The following is a 20,265-nucleotide window of genomic DNA, read 5'->3' on the forward strand; positions in this document are numbered from 1 at the left end:
CTTTTTTGTGAATAGACAAACCTCACCCTCAACAAGAAAATGATAAGTAAATGGAAGATCCCATGTTTTTTAGCGACTTGGCCGGATGCATCAGTTACAAAGTTTGAAATTGGTGCTACAAAGCAATAATTTCACCTTGTTTCGGATTTTTTCAAAAAGTTTCAGTTTTCAAAATGAACTCAAACTTTTTCAAAAAGATTTCTTTTCCTAAATATTCTATCACTCACTTAATTTGAAAAAAGGTAAGTGTCGAAACAATAAACGAAAAAGTGGAAGAATACTGGTTTTGCCATCTTTTCCCGTTCATTAACGTGCTGGTAGGTCTATATCGATTTTTGTAGTTAGTAGACTATCCTTTTCTTCTCAGACGCGTTAATGACGAAAAATAAAATGATTGATACTACGGTAAACTTTTAGGAACTGTTTAATAAATTTCAGGCTGGGTTTACAGTATTTTGTATGCTAAAATCCCGTTCTTCCTTTCTAACAAAGACGACTTTCAAAAATCAAGGCTTTGGTCCCTTTGTAATTAATTATATAATTTCCGCGAGATGTCGTACGCGCCAAGTAAACTAATTAAAATGGCCGCCGTTTATCATCCCGCCTTTCGCAAAGATTTGAAGTCAATATTGTGTTTTACTTTTGTTTTCAATAAAATAACTCTTCAATAAGTAATTTTGAACAATATTATGCAAAATAATTGTCTTTATTTCAGGAATTTAGTGTTAGTTTTTACTTCTGCTTTCATAATGCTGCATTTTTAAAATTTTAAGCGTGGCAGTCCGTCATTTTGTCTGTAGTTTGTTGGCAACACTGACCCTTCGAGGGAGAAGTTAAAAATCCCAAACCCAGCGAAAGTTGGTCTTTTATGGAAATCTGAATCTTTTGGAAAATTATATTATCTTCTACGCTTGTGTTTTTGATTAAATTTGTATTTCATCTTAATTCAAACACAAAAGCTAATTATAGGTTTTCGTATGAAGCTTTAGGGCCGAATGGATATATAAGGTTTACTCTCCATACTGTACTTGCAGTTTTGTGAAAACAGCTTTAGAACATTTGCTATTAAAATTGTTTTCAGGACCTTTTAAATTGAATAATTGTTATGAAATGTGAAGACCTAATCAAATGTAACATCTGATATTTTGAAGAAATTGCAAGAATTCGCATAAGCAAATCCATCAATGGCTCAAATAGCTCAATCTGGGTTTACTTTGGCTAAGCAAATTGCTTTATATCAGCAACATTTAGACAAAGCATATTGTGACATAGTGATAAAGATTCAAAATGAAGAGTTTTTTATCCATTCCTGTATTGTGGCTGCAGCATGTCCAAAGTTGCACAAAATCATTGAAGAAAACAAAGTTGCTGTTGAAGAAAAACATCATCCGGGATATGAGGTTGATCTTGAAGAAGAACTTTTAACAAGTGACATCTTTGAGTTTATGCTTTCATATATTTACTTGGGTGCTCTTGACTGGGACAAAGTAACTTCTCAACTTGTTAATAATGTTCTTAAAGCTGCTGAATGGTGTGAATTTCATCAGGTAACTTTTTTGTACTGTTTGATCTTTGCTTAGGAAATAATTAGAATTAGAACACCATAGGGATAGTCAGTTTTATGTAAAGTTTCTGGTATTCATGAAACTGCTGCATTTAGTAATATAAGGTTGTAAACATAATTTTAATTATATATATATATGGTTTTAATGACATAGCCTACTTACCTATAGCCATTTCATGCAAACAATTGTGTTTATGTGATTGATTGTAAACTTTAGTTTCAACTTGAGAAAGCTTCCTTTGCAAGATAAATCTTGCATTTCATATATATAATTTTACTTGTAGATAGGGATGGGTAATTAAAATACTCACTCAATTCAAAACCTTCTTGTTGCGTTTGATGATCAATTGATCATGTCTGATCATAATGATTACAGGCCTTGAAATTCGTTTTTGTTGACGGCGGACAAACGTGTCCGGTCTAAGCAGCTATCTCGGCGGACAAATTAAGTCTCACGGCGGACACACCAGTTTAGCGTCGATCGTCGTGCTTAATCATTTTATCTTCATAATTCTTCACCATTTGAGAACTACACTATAGCTACGGTTAAGAAGGCTTTTTAAAATTTCAGTGAAGTCACTCTGAAAAGCTTTCATCAGAGCAACGACGTGCGCTTGAACAGTCAAAGCGCCGTGTAGCTGCTCAATACGCCGCATAACTGATTAACGTCCACCTGCGAGGTCGTGTGGATTCTTGTGTCACAATGCTCTTGGCACTAGTCGAAAAACTTCTACACTAACGCTACTATTTTCTGCTAAGTTTATTTTTGCATGTTATGTGAGCGAAAGTGAATTTTCCCTGGGCCATTTCTTTCTTGCTGTAATACCAAAACTTAACAAATTTGCTGCATCTTGCTGTAATAGATTACTCGTATAATCTAATTTTTTAACCAACCTTGCCTTATCAATATTACTCGGAGATCAAAGCCAGACATTGTGACGTAGAACTTGAACTAAGTTCCGCTGATTAGTGTAGAAGTACTGGTACTCCCACCGATTCTTAGCGAAGAATTTAGCCTATTTTTGTTACGCTAATTCAATGTCATCAATCGTTGAAACAACGTAAAAATTGAAAGTTTTCCTGCTTGAATGGAGGCTAAGGCATACAGTATCCATATTTTCTAGATGCACGCCGCGCTGGAAATTATATCCTTGCAACAATTGTTCGTGCTATGCAATGACGATTTGTATCGCTAGTTCATGTGCTATTTCTCGGCGGACAAATATGACCAATCTAGATGGTACTTCCCGCGGACATCACATGCTGTGACGGCGGACATGACCGCCGTGAATTTCGAGGCCTGTGATCATATCCTTGACGTAATCATAGCTCTTGATCAAGGCTTTTGACATGATCTACTAAGGATGCTGTGATAGCAAAATCGATCTATGATTAAAAAAGAAGGCTGGCACACTGTTTGTTGCATTGAGTAACAAGTCTTACACCTTTTCACTGGTGACCAAGCATGGCCTACCAGATCTTCTTCCTGATGGCCAAATTCTGACTCCCGGCAGCTGTAGCCAAAATAAGAAATCCGTTAAACTATACTTAGGGATTAACTATGTAGACAAGGCCCTGAAACATTTTTGCTGTTGCAAAATACAGGCCTCGAAACAACTTTTTTTTCCGGCGGCCAAACGTGTCCGACTGAAGCAAGCTGTTCGGCGGCCAATCACAAGCACATGGCGGCCATCGGAACTTCGGCACGCAGCAACGTACAGTCTTCAAAATTAGCACATTTTTACTTCGGCAGAAATGTTGCCGAGGCCAAACAACAAAAGTTGAAATTGCCTCGGCAATTGCTGTGAACGTTTATTACGAAACAATTGTACTAAAACATGTAAAACAAGAAGCGAAAAATACACTAGAGTAGTCTATCACAACCGCACTGTTTGATTTGTTGTGATGTAATAATACCAAAAGTAGCGATAAAGCGAGCAACAAGATACGCACGTTGCGCGCTGTTACAGTAATTCACGTTAAATAAATCACGGGGAGAAAAGTAAGTTAATTTTAGGTTGATTTAACGTTCGAGTCGGCACAAATCGATTTAATTTTTCGGCGTGTTATATTGCATAACAACAATGCCCAATAAGAACTTTACGTTTGTTTTACATTAATTTGACATCTAACAACGTTGAATGATCCATTCACGCATTGCCGATGCTAATTTCGAAGACTGAATATATCGCATCAATAAAGTATATTGTGATGTCAGTTGCATCCTGCTTATGTCAGACATCACCATCCTGCTGGGTCAATCAATAATAACAATTCAAGCATAGACAGTGTGTATTGTGATTTATCGGGTGCTTTGGTTGCTTTCTAATCCTTTGTGATTATAAGTGGCAAAGTACTTTATTCACAAGGCCGTTTGTGTAAAATCTTTTAGGAACTTCATGGCGGACAAATGCGGCCGACGGAAGGGCGAGACCCGGCGGACAAAATGTTGGTTTTTGTAGGTTAATTGCGGCCATGGCCGCGATGGCCACCTTCAGTTTCGAGGCCTGAAATATATATATAATATCATACTGCTTCCCAAGTAGTGTACAGCTGGTCATTGAGTTTTTATAGATCGACACTCTTATTGCAAAACTTTTATTAGCAATATTTCTTGTCAGTGTGTGAGAGACTTCAATTTGTTCGTGAATAAGGTTGCTAATGTGAGTGAAGAGAAAAAGTTTCACGTATAAATGCAAGTGGCAGAAAAAATGCGAATATCAACTGAGTGGAGAAATGTTGGCTTGTGGAAGCCGGTAACCTAACATGGCCTACCAGCGCGGTAGTTTTGTACGGTACGGTAGTTTTGTACGGCCAAAATGTACGGTAGTTTTGGAGGCCATCCAACAACATCTCAGTGACCATGGTCTTTGAGGCCTGTTTATGCAATTGAATATATACGGTATTATATATGTGTTAATTAATTGGATTTCACTTATGTTAAATGGTTAAAAAATTTAACACACTTTCCGATTTTTTATCACTGGTGTATGCATTGAAACGATTGAATTACGTAGATTTTTGTTATTTTGTAAAAAAATGTGGTTGATTGTGATTTTTAAGTTGGAAGTTCCTTAATCCTTTAAAGTTTGAAAACCGAAAAGGGACTAGGTCGGATAGTAATCCGAAAACTAAATCTCGTATAATTTGTTTTGACGACTCTTAAATATCGATTAGTGAGAAACGAATAATGATTTCATTGCTTTCATAAGAAAGCAGTAAATAACGCACATTCGACAGGTCTCGAAATTCGTTTTTGTTGACGGCGAACAAATGTGTCCGGTCTGAGCAGCTACCTCGATTCTTGGCGGACACCAGTTTTACCGTCGATCGTCATGCTTAACCACTTACGCTTGGCAAGCGTCTGTAATTCTTTTTGCTTAACTTTGGAACAACAAACGGTCGTATACAACTTGTATCGTTTCGGTGAATACCCTAAAGCTTCTGTTATCTATCAGAAATAGTTTGGCTTCAATAAATCATCGTTCGTAAGGAAAAAACTGGTCTGTTTACTAGCAGGTTTGAGAAATTTAGTTCAAACTGGCTATTCAATGAGTCTTTTCACGTTGATTCAAGGCATGGACACGTTGAATTCATGTAAAGACTGCTGATTACTCCACGCCCAATGAATTGCCCAAGCTGAATAGGTTTCGCATGAGTTCATTTGCCTTTAAGGAGTTTCAAAAGCAGGCCAAGATTTGTTTCATCACAAGGGTTTTTGAACAAGTCATTTTACATTTATTGAAGGCCTGAATACGTTGAATCTATGTAAAAGAAGCTGATTTACGGTTTGAAGAAGAAGATATGCCATTTGGAGTAGTAAAAATGAGTTAACAAGCCCATGTTACAGCCGAAACGCCGGCAAAAAGTTTTGCAAAAAAAAAACCCGTTGGGATGGCACCATGACGTAAGCGAAAATTCGTAGCTAAGTGGTTAATCACTTTATCTTGATAATTCTTCACCATTTGAGAACTATAGCTAGGGTTTAGAAGGCTTTTTAAAATTTCAGCTAAGTCACTCTGAAAGGCTTTCATCAGTCCAATGACATGCGTTTGAAGAGTCAAAGCGCCGTGTAGCTGCTTAAGTGCTTAATACTCCGCATAACTGATTAACTTCCACCGAACAAGGCGTGTGGCTTCTTGCTTCACAAAACTCTGGGCACGAGTCGAAAAACTTCTACACTAACGCTACTATTTTCTGCTGTGCAAAGTTTCACTAGGCTTCTTTCTTTAGGTTTATTTTTGTGTGTCATGTGAGCGAAAGTGAATTTTCCCTGGGCCTTTTCTTCTGTAATACCAAAACTTAACAAATTTTGTAACCAATCTTGCCTTATCAATATTACTCGGAGATCAAAGCCAGACATTATGACATAAGACTTGAACTAAGTTGTGCGTGATTAGTGTAGACCAGGGCTACTCAACTAGCAGGCCGCGGTCCAAATGCAGACCTTCTGGGTGTTGATGATGGACCTCGGGCTTCTCAAAGAATAATGTCATTGCCACGTTTCTGGCCCTCTTTAACAGATTTCTACTTGGAGGAAGCAATTGTCTCTGTGATTATCTTAATAGCTGGGCGCTTTTCTTCCCAGACCCCAACGCTTTGTCAAAAATCCAAGTCGAGTTACATTTTACAGTACTTAAAAAAATTGTTCGGTACTGGTACTGTATTGATAGTTTAACTTTCGTGATTGCATGTGAAATAACATATTTACTGGACCACTAAAAATATTCATCTTGTCAAACTAGGTCTTTGTAAACATTAGTTGAGTGACCCTGGTGTAGACTTTAGATTGTTTAGAAGTACCGGTACTCCCATCGATTCTTGGCGAAGAATTCAACTTTGTTACGCTGATTCAATGCCATCAATCGTTAAAGCAACATAAAAATCGAAAGTTTCCTGCTTGAATGGAGGCTAAGGCATACAGTATTCATATTTTTCTAGATACGCGCTAGAATGCGCGATTGCGCGGGAAATAATATTCTTGCATAATTGTTCGACTGTTCGTGCTGTGCAGTGTGCAATGATGCTTTGTATTGGTAGTGACTGTTTTATTTCTCGGCGGACAAATATGACCAATCTAGATGGTACTTACCGTGAATTTTGAGGCCTGATTTGACGTTTATTTTTAAAAGGAATGCATTCGATATTCAGAAAGCAACGAATAACGCTATTGAATAGTGACAACTAGTCGTTACTTCCAACCCTGCACATATATGTTTGCTTTAATTCATGATGTGTGTGTTAGCAGGGCTGCGATTTTTCTGCGTTTGTCGAATAGTAATATGATGTCAAAGGAGTCAGATAAGCTTTTGGCCGCGAAATACCGCACAAGTTGTGTCACTTGTGTGGATGTACGTCAGAGTCACTTACTTAACAGTTCTGCTGCTGGAAACGAGTTAGCTCGTGCAATTGTGATGTAATTTAACGTCACATGACGTCACAATGCCCCAAAATCCTAATGTGTTGCCAGTCTGGGGGCCTGACAGGTTGCTTCAATTTTAAACCAAAAAAAAAACGATTTTTAACCCATTTCCCTGCCAAATTCTTAAAATTAAATAAAAGTCAAAACACCAATCAGTGTGAACAAAGCTTGAAATTCAGCAATGACTTCGAGGTCTAGAAATTCTTAGACTGGGATCATGATGCCAGGCTACTAGTATATTGATCAATGCACATAGATCATGTAAAAGAGCTTACGTTTTATGCAGCAAGGTAATTGAAATATTCTATTATTTTTTAAGGTTTAGACTAATTTACCTATTCATTTAGAGTCACTAGACTAGACTGCTTACTGGTACTAGCTAGAAGTCCTGTAGGCTATCTAACCCTAGTCGCTAAAAAAATCCAAGCAAGCATTTTCTTACAAATATAGGCTATGACTATGCTATTGTTCCAGACAATTCTTCACCTAATCAATCGTCATATAAAAACCGTTCAAGTCTACTGAATCTTACGTCATGGAAATTCCTAAAACATGAGCCAAAATTGCACCATCGTTCGTAAGACTTGTGTCAAACCTGTTTGGGCCTGTTTCAGTTTGAAACCTGTTTAAGCATGAAATATTGCGTCACACTACTGCTGACGTGCCTTTGAGTTATCACAAATTTTTCTGATTCATTCGAAAAGTTGTTTGTTGGAAGTCGGTCGCACATTTAACTGGTTTATTTGGTGCTTGCTAGCTGGACAAATTCTCCGTCTTTTATCCAAGTAATCTGTTCTGTAGTGACAGTTTTTTAGAGGTGTACGGCGTTGCATCTCGATTTCGATAGCCGCGGGCTAATTTTACAGGAATACACTTTTTGAATAGACGTTTCGAGGAGTGTTTCTTTTTCGGTCACTATATGCAGACAAACGGATCCGGGAACTTTATGTTACAATTTTCCCACGAAGAGATTATGGTTTACCGCTGTGACCAGCTATGATGTCAACAAAACTTTTGAATGTAATGTAAAGGCAAACCAAATGTGGTAGCCTATAGGTTTCATCGAAAGGAAATATGTTTGCAATCGCCTAGTTGGTTAAGTTAATCTTTGGTACCGTACAGTACTGCCGTCCAAAGGTAAAGCGACGTAACTACAGAAAAGTTAAAACCGAGAAAAAGCGCTTTAAAGTTAATTGTAAACCATAACGACATTTTAATCGCAATTCAACATTTGATGCCTCCAACTAAAAGATCTTACCTACTTTTTGTTTCAATGGGAACAAAAACATTGATTGCAGTCCTAATTTTCGCTAATTAAGATAATTAGTGTACTTACGTCGCTTTACCTTTGCAAACCTGATTGTGTTTCTGACTGTGCTGCAAAGGCAAACCGGCGTATCTGACGCAATGTATTGAATTCACACACAAAATATGTAAGATGGTTCAAATACAATGCAGTATCTTTAGTCAACATCAATTAAGTCAAGTGATTTGTCGTTGGCGGGTAGCTATTCCTAAAATTGTGGTCGATTTGCCGGCATAAGCGGGCATAGCTTGTTTAGTATGTCACCGTGTAGTCTCTGTCGTTAGCGTTATGTTCCACAGAATCATTCATAGGCGTTTTCACAACTTCATGCAAGTCGATTTTTTTGCCATTATTTGCGTTTAACTTGTAACTGCGTTAAAGCTAACTGCTGATTCTGTTCACTAAAAGGATGCTACAAGACGCTTTATGAAGAGTGTTTGGGTACAAAAGCTGCAGAGTCAACACGAAACAAAATATTAACTTCATTTTGTAGATAAAATGTTTTCACTTCAGAAGCTAATAAGAATTTTATCTACAAAATGAGGTTAATATTTTGTTGCGTGTTGACTCTGGAGCTTCTGTACTAATGTTTTCACTTCAGAAGCAAATAAGAATTTTATCTACAAAATAAGGTTATTCTTTTGCTACGTAATTGTCTTTGCAACACGAGCGAAACAGCTGGCGTTGTTTGGCAGAGACTGACACCCCATTGAGAATGTGAGATTAACTCTATGATTCTATTGTAAATCGCCGTAACTGGGATTATTTGCTCTGGATTCTATGATAAAACGACGTAACTGGCAGTTACGTCGTTTTGGCTTTGCATATATGATCTTTATATGTAGTTACGTCGTTTTGACCAACAAATAGCTCGCAAACTACTGCAGTTACTCTGTTGAGTCTTTGCCTGAAGAAAAATATAGTCTTTGCGAAGCGTTTAACAATAAAAAGTGGGAAAATCAAAAATCTGTAGTTACGTCGCTTTACCTTGGGACGGCAGAGTAGCCTAGCTGCTGGCCAGCAAAAATTGTCATTTTTACATCGTTTCATCGTCGCCAGACGTTGAAATCGTGTAAAAAAGGAACTTTTGCTGACCAGGTATAAGTTGCAACTGAGAAATATTTACAAAAGCCATTCGATTTGTTCAAAGAACCGAATTAGCCTAACAGTTCGTATTTACATTGATTCAATGTTTGAATACGTTGAATCACTCGGCCTATCGTTTTTCTTTACATTGATTTCACGTCTGAACAGGTTGATTCAATGCAAAAAAAACTGTTTTGCTGACTGGCGCGCTTGTAAATGCAATGGTCATTTCGACGATCAATTGCAACACCGATTTGCTCCAAAATTTCAAAGTGCGTTTCAATAGTTTGGCAACCCATTTTTTCATTACCATGGCAACCAGAGAAAGAGGAGAACTCCTCTCACTTTTTCAAAACGCTGACAGCTAAAGTGTTAAGTTTTTAATCGCACGCTGGTTGAGTGATTGCTAAGGAGTGGGGTAGGCTATCAAGCGCTAAGTTGTGTACCTACCAGACGTGTGTAATGTTTGTGTTGCTCCAGGAAGAGAACTATTCTAAACGCGAAACTGAGGATCGCAAAAGAAAAAAAGCCCTTAGGCTATCGTCGTCGGCTCTAGCTCGTGTCCGAGCATTAGTTTCGTCTTCAAGTCGAATTTGGCTTTGGAGGCCCAGTCTATGATGGAAAAGACGTGGGCAAAAATATCCAAAAGCGACTTTTTTCATCTGTATTTCTGAACATCTGGTCGGAAACTAGGCTGTTTTGCAGATGTGAAAAACTTACGTAACAATGCAATATTGTTAATTGGCTGATACGGCGAAATACAAACTAGCATAGACGTTACTAAAAGTACAACTAAAAGTAGCCTAGGTTATTTCATCTATAAAAGAAACCCGTTGTGTCGAATAGCACGAAACATGTGTGGCGAAATGTTTGATGCCAGGCGTTAGAACTTCAATCTAAGCATTTTCCGCAGTGTTCAAAATGACGGCGCGGATGGCGCTGACGCCTTGGGAATTTCTCGCTTGAAGCGTCGCTTTTGTTTTAGGCCTTGCCTTGAATTACCTGGCAGAAGAAAGTTTACCTAAGTCGGCACTCTTATGATTGCATCACGTGATGCTCCCACAACCCCCCCCCCGTTTGTTCCTTGGCCTGGCTTGACGTCTTCTCTCAGTTTTTTTTAAATATTTTTTCCCTATTGCACAGCGTTTGTCGAATAGTGACGGCGCGTGTCGAATGACGTTGCTGCCGAAAAAGACAAAAATTGCAGCTCTGTATGTAAGCATTGAAAACTCATTTGAAGTATCAATAGTGTTTACTGAATAGATGACTTTTATCTACCATAGTTATTTCATTTCAGCTTGCTGAAGATTACATGTCAATGAATCGGACATTGGATCGAGAAGAGGAAAATGGTTCTCCAGATAATTCAACAATTATTATGGTTGATACATTTGAGGATTCAGAAGAAAATCAAAACCTTGAATCTATGGATGCGAGTGATGCAGTGGACTGCTATCCGACAACTCCTCCAGACCAGCAACAAGAGTTGTTTTGTGTATTTTGTGGAGAGCAATTTGACTCTGCAGGTGGTGAAGCATTAATTGAACACATGAAAACTCATCAAGATGAGCAAGCTGAACTTGAGATTATCAGTTCTCGACGTGGCACAAGTCGTCGAAAAGCATCGCTGAATGTCAGACAAAAATATAAATCATTAATCCCCAATTGGAGAGAGAGTGATGATGACCACTATGAAGACAATGATATCAATGACAAAGCTGCAAAAAAATCTGCCTGTATACCAATGTTTAAAAAGGATTATACTTGTGAGTATTGTGAAAAAAAGCTTCCAACTCTCAAGTCACTAAATACACACATCAGGTATGTGATGATGCTTTTTTATGGAAATTCTTGTAAATACAGGATTTATATATGTTTTGTCTATGCCCAGTATAGAGCAATTGCAACAAACCTTTGGCATCCTTAAGAATCAGGATTGTAATGGATTGTAGCCCGGTTTATGATCACAGATAAATTGATGCAACTTGCTGTCTAGTGTCTAATTTGGAGTCATTGCCTAAAACTAAAATAAATATTTCCTATTTATTGAAAAATTTCTTGTATCTTATATACATATACAGTGCATACCGCATGTATCTTGTTTGTTTGGCAGGCGACAGTGCCAGTCAAGGGTGCCTATTAAAGAAGAAGTCCAAGATCCTGTGTTTAATCGAGAGGAATTTTCAGACAGACTTGTGCTTGAACTAAGTCAAATTGAAGCATCAACTTTTTCAAACAACAAGTCCACCAAAGGTCTTAACGTTTGCACTGGAGAATTTGTACGTCCTTATGTTAAAAGAAGAGGAAGGCCTCCAAAGTCTAGAAACAGTACAGATGCTCCAATGAAAAAAAGAGTGAAAGTGACAAAGATGTGGTTGTGTCCTCTCTGCCCTGATATTGTATTTGAAAAGAAGAGATTTCAGCTTGATCACATCCGCTCAGTTCATGGTTCAATCAAGAGATATGTGTGTGAACACTGCGGAAAAGAATTGGATGTAAGTTATTGAAGTTATGTTCTTCAAAACATAAAGCACTTGTGTGACTTTAAAATCCAAGTATTTGGTCCATGCAAATTATATTTTACTTTTCCCCTAAATTTAAGTTGTGTTTTTGCAGGGTAAAACAGCTTTGACATTGCATACCAGAATTCACACAGGAGAACGACCGTATCATTGTTCTGTATGTGGACGTGGTTTTTCGGAGCGAAAGACGATGGAAGATCACACAAGAAGACACACTGGAGAGAGGCCCTTCTTGTGTACAGTATGTGGCAAAGACTTTACATTCAGGTATGTCCCAAATATTTTTCAGTAATAAATAATCTAAGTGCCAACCAGTTAATGCCTTTCAATTGTATGTACGTCGAGAATCTGTTTCTAAAGAAATTCTGTCCGTGTACAAGTGGTATAAGTTGGTATAAATACCCTAAGTAGTAAGTATGTATAAATAAATTTCATTTATAGGCAGTCCTTGTACCGCCATATGAAGTTCCACACCGGAGACAGGCCTCACCAGTGCCACATTTGTGGCAAGGCATTCGTCTTGAAGCAGAACCTTCAGGAGCACATTGTCCGTCACAATAAACACAAGTTGATCAAATGCACGCACTGTGAACAGCAATTTGCGAACCAGGAGATGCTGATAAAGCATCAGCAAGAGCATCACATGGAGTTGGAAGAGGAAGAAACGGAGGAAAATCAGGTTTCCGAGCATCAAGAAGTAACGGTGATCGACATTGCCGAAAACGTTGCAACGATCGACCCGTCAACCGAGTATGAGGTCACTATAGAAGAATCTATATTAGAACACTATGACGGTTGAAGAAGTTTTCAGTTCAAGCGAATTGTTTGACTTCAATTTGTGAAAATTTAGATAAGTGTTCGGCGATCAGACATGTCTGAAAGTTAATTATTTCCTCCCCAGGAAGTAAAATTGCGTCTCGTCACGAGGTAGGAAACGTTGGTATCCATCTGACAACTTTTCAAAGTAGAAACTTTCTGACTACCACTACAAGAGACTTGGAGCGTTAAGAACGATATCTTGGCGTTGGTGTACCCGTTCAACGAAATGTTGACATACATTTAAATTTCTCTTTCAGACAAAATATGAAAAACCAACTGTGCATTATAAGGCGAAGGTGGCTAGTTTGGTCACGTCTCATCCCGATCGCTATACTTCGCATCTTACCTCATTTACTGTATTACTTGTTTTGTCATATCCAGGCTTATGCGCGATCATTGAAGATTTATTTAAAAGTGGACGAGGGCAAGAAAACCAATCTTCGTGTCTACTTTCAAGTGCGCCTTTAAGTGTCCTGCCAAAGGCACAGCCACGTGCTGTTCAGCGGTGTCAAACCGGCGTTCCTTTGGACTGTCACCACTCGGCTATGCAGCCGACTGTATAATTAAACTCTCAGGGCACAATATTTTCAGTAAATTAATTAAAAGACCGTTTGTTGAATATATATGATGTACAGTATATTCATTCAGACCGTAAAAGTTCCTGGTTATATAATTTAGAGTCTTTGAATTGTAGACAAATGCCATCCACTCGGCTCCTGGGGGTGGCAAGATTAGTTTGAAACAGTCTGCCAATCAAATTTGTGAACTTCAATTTGTCATGAGAAGCTTGTATAGCTTGGTTCAATTTTGATTGTTACACTTCTGTTAAATATTGCGACATTCTTCAACGGAATATATTGGTGTAGTCTTCACTTTTACGGCAACTTTGTCGGCGACTCGCGTTTATTGGTGTCAAATAGTTTAAAATTGTAGATATTTTGAGCACTACCATACACATTGGAGTGAGTTTCAATGCAAAAGTGGTAGTTTGACAGAGGAGCGATGGAAAACTGCAAATGTGTCAAAATGAACAATGTAGAACTAAATCGGAGTGTTATCCACGCAGTTTCCAAGTTTTGATTTGTACATAGTGTGCTTTATATTTAGTTAGACACCTGTTGGTTAGGTTTTAAGAATTGAAATAAATAAATTGCAACATTAAAAGCATGATTTTGAAAGCGAAATAAATTAGCTGCAAAATCACAGGCATGTCTTGTGTAGCCTACTGGTACCAGCCTACGTCACCATCATATATGCAGATGAAGTGTCAAACAGACATTTTAACCTTAAACGCCTAAGTGGTTCATCAATCACAATGACCTAACATGGTCGCTAGAGACCCTGGGTGGGTTTTTACGCTAAAACTTTTCCTAGTGTATATTGATCATGTAAACAAAGAAGGAAAAGGGGGGTAGTAACATGCAAATTTTAATCAACGAAATGGTTAATAAAACTTTGCAAACAATAGTTCAAAATAGCAACGTTACAAAGTGTCTGACAAGTAACAGTGACAAATCTGCTCGGTGCAACAAGGTTCACCGCAGTTGCTCCAGCAGCCTGCTGTCTTGCGGTCTAACATTGAGGGCAAACGCAACGTCTTTTACGCTTTTTAGAATGGTCGGTCATTGGCAGTTTCATGGTAGGCAACATAAACTTTTTGAGAAAGCCTAATGTGCAACTCCATAAAACATGTTTTGAGATTAAATATTTATTTGGAAATTGAACAATAACTTCAAAAATAGAGTTGTAGCCTATTCACAATTAAGACAACATTTTATTTTTAAGACAATTTTGTTGGTATAGGTATGGGATTGGCTTTGAAAGTAGATAGGAAATGAAAACGGAGACGTTCAAAAAGACAGACAGTCCAAACTGAAGGAGGGTGAGACGGAGAAAAGTAATAAAAGACAAGCGCTGCAAAGAAAGAATCGTCCATCCCATTGGTAGGAACAATACCTAATTTGATGATGCCTGGTAAACAATCTCATTTCGAGCAAAGTTAGTTGATTTACAGAGACTGAGCAATAAGCATTATAGTAAAGCAAGGCTCAATACCAGACAATGTCCGGCCAGAAAGTGCACCGGGGAAAAACCCAGATACTGGCGTCCAAACATGACCTGACCAACCAAGCTCAACAGCTCTTTCCTGAAGCTGCGATCAAGATCCTGAGCAATGAGCATTTCGCTAGGATCTAACAAACCAGACCTGAATAAAATGAACTGGCAGACCGCAATCAGAAAAACTCAGACGATCGCCAACATCCACAAACCACGAAGACTCTCTCTATGGAAAGATCTTTATCATAAACTTTGGTCATGGTCCTTGTCACTTTCCATTTGAGTAGAGTGCTGATGCCAACACCTCAAAGACCTCAACAAAATCCTTTTAAACTTCCTCTGGCATCCTTCACCATTTGAACAACTCCAGAGAAGCAAAACACTTCCTCCTGCCAAAGATGGAGGCATCAACATGGTGGATATCCAATCAAAATTTCAAACAAGCCGCATTGACAGAATTTGCCATCTCTTTCGTACAGAAGACGCCACTGAAATCTGGCACGAAAGGGCCATGTTTAATTTGAGTTATGAAATGAGGCACATCAATCCTCTTTTGCTTTCCAACAGCGTCCCGCACGCCCCCAAACCAAACGAAATGTATGCGGGCATATTCAAGTCCTTTTGCAAGCTCAAAGGCTTGAAACACTATTGGGAAAACACTTCCTATAGAAACATTTATCTTCATCTGAAAACGCAAAATGAAAAGATCTACAAGATTAACCAACATTAGAAAAAAGATTCCTTAGAACGAAATTCTTCTGAGAAACAAGGAAATCAAATTCCTCCTGCCACCTTTTCTATCCTCCACGTCCTATCGGATAGCTCATGGAGCATACAAATGGGAAGAATTTGAAAGATCATGACAATCCTGTAGAATAACAAAATTGCAAATTCTGTAGAAAACTTGATGACAATGTGGCCCATGTCCTCACCGAGTGCTCCTTTGCGCTGGGAATATGGGAGCGCCATATTACAATCAATTTCCCGGCGGACAAAGGAAGAACTGAATGATTTTAATCATGATGAATGTCGCCAAGCATACCATCATCTAAAAGAAGATATCTCTGGATATTGGCAACACCATAGCCTACAGATGGAGCAGAAAACGATCCATCACCCAAGCCCTGTGGGTGATCATGACGAATACGAATACAAAGGACATAACACAAAAGAAAAACATTCCTTTGTCATCTGACATTTCTCTTCCTTCCAAATCTCCTCCTGCGGTCAGAACAAAGAAGAACCAATCGATACTCTTTCTTCAACTGCCCCTCTCAGCCGTCCTTGATTGTAGGCACGACTGATTGCAGCGGTGTCTCACTAGCTCAGTACGGTCGCAGAACATCTTCGAAAAAGTCTAGACAGCCAAGGGCGTAACAACCCATCTTTAACCTATCCCTCTCAGTCTCTCACTCATCTGAAACGGCCTGATGCCGGAAGACTGATTGCAGCGGGAAATCTTTAACCGTCCCTCTCCGTCGTACCACTCGCCCTGGGTCGACAGGATTGCAAAGGCCTATCCAAAGAAGAATTTGGGGTCAGCGAAAACTACCCTTCCTCTGGCCGCCTCTCTCTGGCATCTCCGCCAAATGAGATGTCAGACTGTAGTGGCCCTTTTCTACAAGCCGGTGCCCTTTTTCAAGCGGGCATCAAGAAGAAAAAACACACTCACGAACAAACTCAAATTAAATTGAAATCAATTCTTTACCAAAGCGCGCTAGTTCTCGATCTTGAATCGCCATCTTCTGGTCTGCTCCGACATCAGCAAGAGAAAAGTTGAGACAGGTAGATAAGCTTGAGGCAGCCAATAACCATCTTTTTTTACACCCACAGATTACTACATATCGCGGTGGGTCCCTTCGGTCAGAGTAAGTCCTTCGCCTCCCTGGTAGATATTTTCCACATGAGTAGGCCTGTGGTGTGCCTGCTGAGTGTTTGGGTGTGTGGACGGCTCCCGGAGCAGACGTATTAACGATGAGTCAGGTAACAAATCGATTTTACATGGAAAATTGTAAACCTGCAAGATGTAGTGGTATCCATCTTGAACTCTGAGCGTTGCACTAAAAGAAAAAAAAGAGCCCAGCCTCACGGGCGAAACACGTGTCTATCGCTGTAGCCTATTCATGCAGCACTCGACTGCCGAAAAACACATGTTTTTGGAAAAAAGTCTTGATGGCTAGTGTAAAGGCTACATCGGTATGGTTAACGAAACATAATGCTCGCTGTTCTCAGGGGGGCTGAAGCCCTCCTGCCCCGATTTTTTCTGTGGATAAGAGGCAGGGGAGCAATGGTGCCCTTTTAAGGTCAGTCATGTAAGCGACTGCACATTTTGCAATACGATATAGGCCTAACAATTTCAGCTATTAGCATTTAGCTTAAATCTTTCATTTCTGTCTCAAAATAATATACACGACACAAAATTCTATATCACAGTAGGTAATTAGCCTACATCAGGAATGTCCAACCTTTTATTATAGTGCGACGCATTTGTCACTTGAAATAATTCAATGGGCCACAGAACCTATTAAATTTCAAGAAAAATGAGTAGGCCTACATAAATTAACAATTAAAAACCATTAATCTCATCTTTGAAAATAGGAACAAATAACACACATCTAAAAAGAAACAAAAATTTATTTCTACAATATTTTTGACATTGTTTTCCAGCTAAGATGTTATCAACATTTGCATTAAATGGCGTTGTCTTGATTCTTAGGATGTTTGCTACGTGTTTGTCGGTCAGTCTGTTTCTTTCTGCAGTTTTTTTTTTATGTTTTTCATGGATGAAAATAACTGCTCGCAACAATATGTGCTGCCCACATGCACAATAAGTTTTTGGACAAACTAATTTATTAAATTCATTGCATGAATGTAATTCTTTGTAAAATAAAGGAAGAGTGTGTTTTCTGTGGAAAGTTTTCAAACTTTCTCGACTTTGCAGTTCAATCAGACCAGTTCAAGTTGAAATTCGGGTGGCGCTTTATCACACTGAAATGAAACTGGGTCACTGAATAATTTTAATTCAATTTCAATCTTTTTGAAGTCAGAAAATCTGACTGTAAATTCTTCAAGCAAATCTTCAATTCTGCAAGCAAACCAGTAACTCACATAACTTAGCATACTTTTCATAGTTTACAGAACAGTTTTGAGCTCTTTCAGATAGACTACGAAAATATGCAATTGCGCCAGCTTTCAGTTGTGCTATGAAAATTTTTAATTTCCTGGTAAAGCTATACTTACAGTATAGCCTACACTCGAACATTGAACTACACAACTGACCTTTCCCTTGTCAGCTCAGCTAGCATTTTTGTGATGTCAACTAAGAAAGACAAATCATTCAACCATTCTTCATTTTCTATCAAGTTCACATTTTGTTACTTTTTCTCCATGAACTGTTTTATTTCGGGTAACAATAATTGAAATCTTTTTAAGGTGGCTGCTCTGCAGAGCCATCGGACTTTAGATATATTCGGATTTAAATATAATCCGTTTGCTCCCTTATAGGCTACCATGCTATTACCACGCTCCTAAAAACTGACTGGAACATTTTAAAATGGCTAAGATCAAGGCCTACGAGAGGGGGGTACGGAGGGTACGGCGTACCCTTGAGGGCCCAGGCCTGTAATTGTTGGGGGGCCCGAAATTATGATTTCATAGTTTACGAGCAAAAATATTTGGTTTAAACCATTCTAAACGACTAAATTCAAGCATAAAAGTTGTTATTCTTTAGGCCTGGGGGGCCCGTAATGTAGCAAAAGGGACTGGAAATGTAATTGAGTGCATTGCGCGCAAATTAGGGGCCCAAAGTGGTGATTCAATGCTTTACGTGCTAAAGTGTTCTGTTAAAAGCACTTAACTTGTTGTGAGCTATCAGTAGCTTACACTCCAGCAGTAACGTTAACGGATTTAACATTTTTTATTAAACACACAAAAAAACAAGAAAAAAACTACTAAATCTGACGTTTTCGACACCACATAGTGTCCTCATCATCAGGAATAATTATAGACTACATCTAAGAGAAATAAATAAATGAATTTGAAAATTTTACATTAAAGCTGTAGGTCTACCATAGCGACACCTCTCATTCTCTCAACAGCACCATCAACAACTGACGCACGGATTCAACGCAGGATACACAACTTGGCGAGGGACAGATCACATGATGTGCACAACAAATTGCAGCCTGATACTATTATTGCTTACAGATGTCCAATTCTGCAGTAAAATGTTGTATGGTGTGCAATAGGCCTACGCCTAAGCAAACATCACGCGTTTTGCCTAAGACAAAAGGAGGCCCGGAACGATTCTTCGTACCCCCAGTGAAAATTTCTCTCAGAGGCCCTGGCTAAAATTCAAAGTAATTAATTAGGCTAAGATTCAAAGTAGGCTACTACTTAAAGTGAAAATGATTGGCGGGCCGCAGGTTGGACATCCCTGGCCTACATCATCATAACATAGCATGATGCGGTGGCCCTCCCGTGCCGCCATTGTTCTTTGTATACCGGACACTTGTATCATTAGCCTACTCGATGATGAGCTGATGGTTGAGCATTATTGCTATATCGTAACTTAAAACTTTAAAAAAATTAACCTTTCAGCAACAAAAGTGCCCTTTTTTCATAATCCTGCCCCCCCCAGTCAAAAACCGTTCCGACGCCCCTGGCTGTTCTGTAGTGAGTATTCGGGTAGTGCTGACGCCAGGAAGATCGCTCCTTTTCAACTGTGCATTTAATTACTGTAGTTCTTTTCTTTCCACAAAGGTAAGGATTCAATTGACTGACGAAAGCAGCGATTGAAAAAGTTCTGTGTTGCATGAATTAGTGGTGCCTAGCCTCATGGGCGAGACAGGCAGATCAGCTTGAGGCAACCAATAACCAAACTTTTACATCCACAGATAACCATCTACCGCGGGGGGTCCCTTCGGTTGTAGTGAGTCCCTTGCCTCCCTGGTAGGTATGTTCCATGTAAGTATGATGTGCCTGCTGAGTGTTTGGACGGCTCCCGGAGCGGACGCACTAATGATGAGACAGGGAACAAATCCATTTCATATGGAAAATTGTAAACCTGCAAGATGTAGTGGTATCCATCTTGAACTCTGAGCGTTGCGCGAAAGGAAAAAAAAATCATGGGCGAAGCACGTGTCTATGCTACACTCGACTGCCGAGAAACACATTGTGTCTTTTACAGCGTTTTTTGTGTGCCTGAAGTGACAAAATTATCATTTCTGTAGGGTGGCAATTAACTAGTAGTAGTTAGACCATGGACTTCTAAATAGTAGAATCTGGACTGGAAACCGACTTTACGAAGTGTACAACAGTTGGCCAAAAAGTTACCAGTTCTTATTTTAGTGCTTTTTCAGTTACTGCCCCACCCCTTCTCGTACAGTACCAGCACTGTACGAGTTAGGGTTATTGGCTAAGGGAGGTTTTTGTATACCTTAGTAACTAACCCTAAACTTGGCTGTTGGCCCACTCAGGGGCGCCGGAA

The 20,265-nt window shown here is 39.0% G+C and overlaps 1 protein-coding gene across 1 annotated transcript; it reads left to right on the top strand.

The window, feature by feature from the left end:
- The first annotated feature begins 1,039 nt into the window (after positions 1–1,039).
- On the top strand, positions 1,040–13,914 carry LOC145772005 (uncharacterized). The gene is made up of 5 exons (XM_082583808.1): positions 1,040–1,547; positions 10,676–11,199; positions 11,492–11,873; positions 11,995–12,167; positions 12,342–13,914. The coding sequence occupies exons 1-5, from the start codon at positions 1,185–1,187 to the stop codon at positions 12,697–12,699; spliced, it is 1,800 nt and encodes a 599-aa protein (XP_082439934.1). The 5' UTR covers positions 1,040–1,184; the 3' UTR covers positions 12,700–13,914.
- The last annotated feature ends 6,351 nt before the right edge of the window (positions 13,915–20,265 follow it).

The sequence above is a fragment of the Aplidium turbinatum genome, chromosome 6 (assembly GCF_918807975.1).
Source record: "Aplidium turbinatum chromosome 6, kaAplTurb1.1, whole genome shotgun sequence".
Taxonomy (NCBI): domain Eukaryota; kingdom Metazoa; phylum Chordata; class Ascidiacea; order Aplousobranchia; family Polyclinidae; genus Aplidium; species Aplidium turbinatum.

Coding starts and splice junctions, on each gene's coding strand:
- LOC145772005 (XM_082583808.1), top strand. CDS start 1,185: ATGGCTCAAATAGCTCAATCTGGGTTTACTTTGGCTAAGCAAATTGCT. Junction 11,874..11,994: donor ACTGCGGAAAAGAATTGGAT/GTAAGTTATTGA, acceptor GTGTTTTTGCAG/GGTAAAACAGCTTTGACATT. Junction 12,168..12,341: donor GGCAAAGACTTTACATTCAG/GTATGTCCCAAA, acceptor TTTCATTTATAG/GCAGTCCTTGTACCGCCATA.